Below are 9,180 nucleotides of genomic sequence, written 5' to 3'. Positions count from 1 at the left end.
TGACGCTTGCCCAGGGTCCAGAGCAGTGGATTGTGGGACTTGCAGTCTGTAGCTTGGCTTTAGGGCAGGGGGTCAGTGGCATGGCCTTATTTATACTTTTCATGCTGGAGACATACTATTCGTTGCTCATCTGGAATTCAAGTTTAACTGAGCGTCCTGTGTTGGAATTTGCTAAATCTGGAGGAAGCATCAACTTGCACGCCCCTCCCTCTTGAACAGATGGGAAGACTGAAGCCAGAGGGTGCCGGGAGAAAGGCACAGTCTAAGCTCCAGTCCCATAGGCTCCGTGCCCCTCTCAAAAGGACTCGTGGCTCCCCTCGTCCCCCAGAGAGGGGTGGCAATCGTGCTGGCTAACCGTCTGGGTTTGTGCCAGCTCCTCCCTCTCTATCCTTCCCAGCCTGGTGACCTTGGGCAAGTCACTTCACCTCTCTGAGCCTCCGTTTCTCCAGCAGTCAAAGGGGGGTGATAATAAAATAATCATGACTTACCATCACCCTCCCCGCCACCTCCAGGGTTCTGTAAGACCTCACTAAGAAAATCCACAGAGACTGACTTGGAAAGAGTGGGTACGCAGAAACACGCCGTAAGCGTCCTTAGTGTGAGAAGGCGCCAAGCTCGTGCAGCCTCGGGGCTGCTGCACTGCCCTTCCTGCTGCACAGAACACTCTTCCCTCACCTCGTTTTATCCTCCAAGGCCCAACGCATACCGTTTCTGAATAGATGCTGTGCCTTTCTTCATTGGGTGTTTACGATTTGTAACTCCCACCAGACCTGTGGGAGGGCAGCGAGCAAGTCTGGGCTGTTTGCTGTTGCTTACAGAGCAGAGACAGCCCCACAGTGGTTAAGAAAATGAATGAGCGAGTAAGAGAAGGAGCGCATGACATTCCCCAAAGCCAGATCAGTCCCTCCCGGCTGCGACCTTTGCTTGCTGCCGTCCCCAGACCTCCCCCAGGGTTTCCAAGGTTGGGGAAGTCAGGAGGGGCCGGGCAGGGTAGGTCTCCTGCCCCAAGACAGTCTTGGTTTTTCTGTCCATAAAATAGGAGATTCGACTAAGCCTTCCCTGCAGAGATGAAAGCAGGGCCTGAAATGGAGCATCCTTTTTGGGTTTCCCAAGGAGGGAAGGAATTGGTCTTCATCCATCCATCCATCCATCCATCCATCCATCCATCCATCCAAGAAGCAATCAGAAGCCAAGGATAAAGAAGTCACCCTGGGGAAGTGGATGCGGCTCAACTGATAGAGCGTCTGCCTACTATATGGAGGGTCTAGGGTTCAAACCCCGGGCCTGCTGGCCCATGTGATGAGCTGGCCCACACGCAGTGCTGCCATGCACAAGGAGTGCCCTGCCACGCAGGGGTGTCCCCCACGTAGGGGAACCCCATGTGCAAGGAGTGCGCCCTGTAGGGAGAGCCGCCCCGCATGAAAAGCGCAGCCCACCCAGGAGTGGCGCCGCGCAGAGGGAGAGCTGACGCAGCAAGATGACGCGACAAAAAGAGACACAGATTCCTGGTGCCACCAAGAATGCAAGCAGACACAGAAGAACACACAGTGAGTGGACACAGAGAGCAGACAATGGGGGGAAGGGGAAAGGGGAGAGAAAAAAATAAAAATAAAAATAAAATAAATATTTTTTAAAAATGTCACCCTGCCTGGATTGGAAGCCTAGCTCCCCCATTTCCCAGCTGCGTGACCTTGGGTAAGTCAGCTAACCTCTCTGCACCTCGGCTTCCCCATCTGCCAATAGCAGGACCTACCTCCCAGGTGGTTTGTGAGGATAAAATGAGTTAAAATAAAAGGGCTCACAACAGCCCCCGGCATTCACCGATATATTAGGGTCTGTTGTGATTGCTCATTAGAGCACCCACGTGCACAATTGTTCCATTCATGACTGCTTCCTGGGTGCCAGGGCCTTTATAAGACTCACTAGCGAACTCTCCCAGCAACCCAGGAGGGCAGGGGCTCCACTTTGCGGAGCAGGAAGCTTAGGCCCATGGTGTGTGACAGAGCAGGAGAAGGCAAATGGGTAGCAATGCCAGCAAAGGCGTCGCCATCAACCCCGGGACCGTCCACGAGCAGAAGTTGGGATTCTCGGGGATGGTTCCGCTGCTGTCAGGAAAAGGGGGCACATGGGAAGCTGCGGGAGTCCAGAGCAGGCCAAGGGAGCAGGGGAAATCACGGGAGCCTTCCTGGAGGCGGTGATGCCAACACTGAGACCTGCAGGATGAGCAGGCAGCAGCCGAATGAAGAACGAGGGCAGCTGAGAGCTTTGGGATGCCCTAGACTCCCACCAATCACCCCACATTCCAAGACCCCCATCTTGCCTGCCGTCACCCCAGATAAACATTTTCAGAACAGGAATCCGACATGTTAAGAAGCATCCTGGCTTATTGTGCACCCTGAATAAGTGTCTGTAACATTATCGACATCCTATCCAATAGAACTTTCTGGAATGTTCTAGGCCTGTGCTGTCCAATACAGTAGCCACAAGCCACCTGTGGCTACTGAGTACTTGAGATGTGGCCAGTGGGGATAAGGAACTGGATTTTTCTTCCCGTCTAATTTTAATTGACACACTGTTGGTCAGTGCCATCAAGAGTTCCCAACCAGCAGAAGACAAAACAGAGGGTCAGAGAACTGCAGCCTCATGGCCAGGGAGCAGGCAGAGCTGGAATCCAGGACCTGTGCCCTGACCACCCTTGGCAAGTCAGAGGCAGGGAATTGCTTGGTTCTGGGCTCATGGCCAGAAAGAGCTTCCCCCCAGCTAAAGCCACCACGTTTTCGAGCGTTAGCACCTGGGCTGTCCTATATGACAGCCACAAGTCCCGTGGGGCTACTTACCCGTAAATTAATTAACGTGAAATAAAATTAAAAGTTCAGCTCTTTAGTCCCATTGGCCACCTTTCAAGGTCAGCACCTCCCAAGATGGACAGCTCAGGTGGAAAACATCTCCACCATCACGGGGCCTCTTCTTGGGCACGCTGGATGCCAGGGCTGAGTGGAAAGTCCTGGGCTTGCTCCAACAACCTTGGGCTGCAGGCCCCATTATTAGCCCATTTTACAGATGGGGAAGAGTGAGGCAGTGCTGACGGGAGAGCTGGAGGCTCGATGGTGCATCCAGTGCCTCGTTGTGGCCAGGTGATGGTGCCCGGTTGTTTGGTCAAGCACCGGCCTCGTTGTTGGCGTGGAGGTATGTCGGAGGTGGGTTGGCGCCGACAGCTCTGCCTCAACAGTGCATCCTGCGCTCCTCTGCGTTTCCATCCTGAGAACTCAAGGCTTCGTTATTTTACTGGGATTTCCAGCCTCAAGCCTGCCCTAGGAATTTGAACTTGACTGGCCCCATAAGCTGTGAGCAAGTTCCCTGTGATTAATCTATCTCTATCTATCTACCTACCTACCAATCCAATCTATTTATCCATCCTTCCATCCATCGATCCATCAGTCTAATTTATCTTCCATCCATCATCTATCTACCCATCCACTCACCCTTCTATCATCTATTTATCCATCTCCCCATCTGTAGCAGTCTGATATAGTTTGTGAATTCCAAAAATAGATATTGGATAATGTTTGTGATCTGGTCTGTACCTGGGCATGATTGAGTTATGATTGGGGCTTTGATTGGGCCACGTCATTAGGGCACAGATAAAAGGCATGGCACAGGACAGAGTCGGAGGGTTTGCTGTTGGAGTTTTGATGCTGGGGTTTTGAGCTGGAACCCGGGAAGTGAACACACAGGAGAAGAACACAGAGGAATAGAGACGGCTCTTTACACGGGGCAGAAGCCCCAGGGAGAGAGGCAGAGCCGTTTACCTGATAGTCTACAGCTTGCCTTGTGGGGTAAGCACAGCAGCTGAGCCCTGGGAGAAGCAAGTTCAGGAAGAGAGGAGCCCGGGAAGCCTGAGCCCTCGCAGACGTCGGCAGCCATCTTGCTCCAACGTGCGGCAACAGACTTTGGTGAGGGAAGTAACTTATGCTTCATGGCCTGGTGTCTGTAAGCTCCTACCCCAAATAAATACCCTTTATAAAAACCAACCCATTTCTGCTATTTTGCATCAGCACCTCTTGGGCTGACTGATACACCATCTATCCATCTATCCATCCACCCACCCTTCTATCATCTATTTATCTATCATCTATCCATCATCTATCAGTCTATCCATTCTTCTACCCATCCATCCATCCATCCTTCTATCCATCCATCATTTAGCCATCCATCCACCCATCCTTCTATCTTCTATCATTTTATCTTTCATCCATCCATGATCTATCAATCTATCCATCCATCCTTCCATTCTTCCATCCACCCACCCATCCATCCATCTAATCTATCCATCATCCATCCATTCACCCTTCTATCATCTATTTATCTATCATCAATCCATGATCTATCTATCTATCCATCATCCATCAGTCTAATCTACCCATCATCTATCCTTCCACCCACCCACCCACACTTCTATCATCTCTCTATCATTATCTCTCTCTCTATCTATCTATCTATCATCCATCTATCCATCCATCATCCACTCTGTGTTTCAGAGACTCTGGAGAACCCCAACTGATACAAGAGGTGGCCCCCGAACTGGGCCCCAGAGGACACAGAAGCCAGAGGCTGTGGGGCCGGTCCACTTTAGATTGTGAAAAATCAGCTGGAAGACGTGGGGACCCCAGAGGAGGGCAAGAGTCGGGGCGGGGCTGCCTGAGCTCGGGGCTGGGCAGGGAAGGGGAAGTGAGCGGGAAGAGGCAGGTGCGGGGAGCGCACCCCCGCGAGGCCACGCCCTGCAGCCTTGCAACACCCAGACACACTCACCGTCCACACACACAGAGCCGGGGGCCAGCCACACACAGGCACATGCACGCCCTCGGGCAAGGGGCCTGCCCCACGCCGAGATGGCTGTGCACCAGCAGACACTCAGGACACAGACACGCCAGTACACACACAGCACATGAAACACACAGAGATACCAGTGCACACTCGGCACACGAGACACAAAGGCATACCAGTGCACACTCAGCACATGAGACACACAGAGATACCAGTGCACACTCGGCACACGAGACACAAAGACACAGGCACATCCATGCACACTCACACACAGACACAGACAAACCAGTGCACATTCAGCACACGGAGACATACACCAGTGCACACTCAGCACATGAGACACACAGATATACCAGTCCACACTCAGCACATGGAGACACATAGGCACACACAGGCACATCCATGCACACTCACACACAGACACATACACACCAGTGCACACTTAACACATGGAGACACAAAGACAAAGACATGCCAGTGCACACTCAGCACACGAGAAACACAAGGCACATCCATGCACACTCACACACAGACACACCAGTGCACACTCAGCACACGGAGACACACAGGCACACCAGTGCATACTCAGCACACAGAGACACACAGACACGCCAGTGCACACAGCACACGAGACACACAGACACGCCAGTGCACACTCAGCACAGGAAGACACAAAGACACACAGGCACATCCATGCACACTCACAGACACAGACACACCAGTGCACACTCAACACATGGAGACACACAGGCACACCAGCGCACAACTCAGCACACAGAGACACACAGACACGCTGGTGCACACTCAGCACACGAGACACACAAGGCATATCCATGCACACTCACACACAGACACAGACACACCAGTGCATACTCAGCACACAGAGACACACAGACACGCCAGTGCACACTCAGCACATGAAGACACAGAGACACACAAGCACATCCATGCACACTCACAGACACAGACACACCAGTGCACGCTCAGCACATGGAGACACACAGACATTCCAGTGCACTCAGCAACGGAGACACACAGGCACACACAGGTTTGCCAGTGCACACTCAATACATGTGGATACACACACCAGGGTACACTGCACACATGGACACAGGCACACAGGTGCACACTCAGCACATGTGGATACACACACCAGTGCACACTGCACACGTGGACACACAGGCACACCAGTGCACACTCAGCACATGCAGACACACCAGCACACACTGAATACATGTGGGCATGCACAGACACACGAGCGCACACTCAGTGCACACTCAACACACGTTCACAGGCCCACAAGCTACACCGCCACGCCCTCCCAGCACACGGAGGCACCTGCTCCAGTGCGGACACTTCCCAGGGTCGCTCACGCACCCACAGGCCTCTGCTCACAGCCCACCTGCTCCCCCCGCTGCACCCCCTGCCCCCACCCACAGCCCACCCCGCCAGGCCCAGCCCCGCCAGGCCCCCGCCCGCGGCACGCCCACCTCCACGCCACCCCGCGCCCACGCACGGGAATAAGAGAGAGACCGCAACAGCTCGTACCGTCCTTCAACTTCCGTGTTACCAGGGCGTCCACCGCAAAGCCCACCCCCCGGGGGGGGCTGGAAACCCCAGCGGGGCCCAGAGAGGCCCAGGGAGCCCCACAATCTCACAGGCACTGGGGGTACTGCCGCCCGTGCCTCCTCCTCCTCTGAGGAAACCGCTGGAAGGAAGCTTCATGCCCCGGGCCCAGGGGGCCGCCTCCCCGGCGAACTCCTATCCACCCGGGCCTGGCCAAGTCCACGTGCCCCTTCCGGAATGCCCGCTGGCCTTCCCCCACCCCGTCCGCGTGCGGCCTCACACGCTCCGCACGCTGGAGACGCTGGACAGGGGCTCCCGCAGGCGGAAGCTGAGCGAGCGGGAGCCGCGGAAGCTGTCCCTGGGCCTCAGCGAGCTGTCCGTGGTGGACGTCCCCGAGTGGGCCTCGGCCACCCGGGCCAGGCAGTCCCCGGGGCCCCGCAGGCCCAGGCGGAGGCAGCCGCAGCACAGGAAGCCGAGCACGGCCCGGCACACCTCGCGGCTGCGGAAGGCGTAGATGACCGGGTTGACGGCCGAGTTGAGCACGGCCAGCGTGAGGATCCAGTCCATGCCGCGCAGGTACTCCTGCGCCCACACGTTGGAGCCGAAGACGTCGGCCAGCAGGAGGCCGAAGAGCGGGCCCCAGCACAGCAGGAAGGCGGCCAGGATGAGCAGCACGGTCTTGAGCAGCCGGCGCGTCTTGCGCCGGGCCGGCGACCGCGCCACCTTGCGCCCGGTGGCCTGCACCACGCGGAAGATGGCCCCGTACAGCGCCAGGATGGCGGCCAGCACGCCGGCGAAGAGCACCACGCAGAAGAGGATGTACTCCTTGGCGTAGAGCGGCAGCAGGCTGGAGCAACGACGCGGCCGGCACACGCAGTTCCAGCCGAGCAACGGCAGCAGGCCCAGTAGCGCGGCCAGCAGCCAGCACAGCCCGATGAAGCCGTAGACGCGGCCCGTCTTGGCCGCCCGGCTCTCGGCCGCGGGCCGCACCATGGTGGCGAAGCGCTCGCCGGCCGTGAAGAGCAGGCTGAAGGTGGAGGCGGCCAGCGCCGAGAAGAGCAGCCCCTCGCGCAGGAACCACTGTGCCGGCGTCAGGCGGAAGGTGCGGGCGCCCGAGAGCAGGACGTTGGCCAGGTAGGCCGCGCCCGTGAGCAGGTCGCTGAGCGTGATGTTGACCAGGCAGTAGTAGACCCAGCGGCGCGAGCGCATGCGGGCCACGATGGCCACCAGCACCAGCAGGTTCTCCAGCACCACCAGGCAGCTGGCGGCCACGAAGAGGCCGCGCAGGGGCCCCAGGCCGCCCTCGTCGGCGCCCCCGCGGCCGGCCAGGCGGCCCGAGTGGTTGTAGTGCAGCAGGATGAGGCGGCTGTGCCCGCTGGCCGCCAGCTGCTGGCAGGCCTCGGGCGCGGCCGCCGGGGACGCCGTGCCGTTCATGGCGGTCCCCGGGGGCAGACTGAGGCCTCTCCCCCCCCACCTCCGGGGCGGCCGGCCGCGGGCAGGGTGGGGCCCCCCGCCCGGCCCCGCTGGGTTTCCTGTTGTTTGACATTTCCTGTTATTGCTCGAGGTACCCCCCGGGGTGGGGGGGGAGGCTGGGCACAAGCGGGGAAGGGGGGGCAGGCGGGCCAACGGTCGGCGGGGGGGGGGCCGGGCGACGCCACCCCCGTCCCCGCCTCCTTGAAGGAGACGGGCCTCCCCGCCCCCCCCAGGGCCACGGCCAGCCAGGCCCTGCCGGGTGGGGCGTCCCCAGCGCCCTCGAGGCGTGCTGGGCACACAGCAGGTGCTTCGTAAATGCTCGCCCAGGGGATGGCGCCCCCCATGCGCGAGCTCCCCGCCGGCAGCCGCATCGGGGGCGCCGGGATCCCAGGGGGGCTGGGCCCGATGTGGGATGCGTTCGCCCATGGAAGGGGAAACTGAGGCTGGGAGAGGCGGCGGCGGCCGTCCTGTGGCCACAGGCAGCGGCTTAAGGCAGGACGGGAGAGGTGGACGTTCCGGAAGGGTCCGTCCCGCCCGGCCACACACCCGGACTCGGCCCGGGGCCCGCCTCCTGGCCTCCCGCGGCCTCTCCCGCCCCTTGGAGGGGAGGGGGTCCCTGGACAAGTGGGGGCAGGCGGGCCTCCACCTCCCCCCACGCTGGGCTCTGGTCACTCAAGCTGAGATGGCGAGGGTCTGAGGGGGGAGACATGGCTCTGCCCTGAGGGTCTGAGGGGGGAGACGTGGCTCTGCCCTGGAGGGTCTGAGGGGGGAGACAGGCCCTGCCCTGGGGGTCTGAGGGGGGAGACACGGCCCTGCCCTGGAGGGTCTGAGGGGGGAGACAGCCCTGCCCTGGAGGGTCTGAGGGGGGAGACACGGCTCTGCCCTGGAGGGTCTGAGTTGGGAGATATGGCTCTGAACTCAGGGTCTGAGGGTGGAGACACATTCCTGCCCTGGAGGGTCTGAGGGGGGAGATGGGCCCTGCCCTGGGGGTCTGAGGGGGGAGACACAGCCCTGAACTGGAGGGTCTGATGGGGGAGACAGGCCCTACACTGGAAGGTCTGAGGTGGGAGACATGGCTCTGAACTCAGGGTCTGAGGGGGGAGACAGCCCTGCCCTGGGGATCTGAGGGGGGAGACGGGCCCTGCCCTGGGGATCTGAGGGAGGGGACAGGCCCTGGGCTTGGAGGCTGCGCGTCATCAGCTGGTGACAGATGCGGGTCTCTACCCCCACCCCGTGTCTGCAGCGCCCCCATTCCTGAGCCAGAAGGTTTAGGGGGCGGTGTGGCTTGCATGCAGTCAGCACAGGGGCCCAGCAGGC

At 59.2% G+C, this 9,180-nt stretch overlaps 1 protein-coding gene across 1 annotated transcript; it reads right to left on the bottom strand.

Annotated features, from left to right (window-relative positions):
- Positions 1-6,366: 6,366 nt before the first annotated feature.
- S1PR4 (sphingosine-1-phosphate receptor 4) lies at positions 6,367-7,829 on the bottom strand. The gene has a single exon (XM_004453643.4). It carries the CDS (start codon positions 7,822-7,824, stop codon positions 6,667-6,669), a length of 1,158 nt encoding a protein of 385 aa, XP_004453700.2. The 5' UTR covers positions 7,825-7,829; the 3' UTR covers positions 6,367-6,666.
- Positions 7,830-9,180: the final 1,351 nt, after the last annotated feature.

Source organism: Dasypus novemcinctus, chromosome 19 (assembly GCF_030445035.2).
Source record: "Dasypus novemcinctus isolate mDasNov1 chromosome 19, mDasNov1.1.hap2, whole genome shotgun sequence".
NCBI classification, from domain to species: domain Eukaryota; kingdom Metazoa; phylum Chordata; class Mammalia; order Cingulata; family Dasypodidae; genus Dasypus; species Dasypus novemcinctus.
The sequence above is the reverse complement of the archived record's forward strand: the minus strand, read 5'-3'. Positions and strand labels throughout refer to the sequence as shown.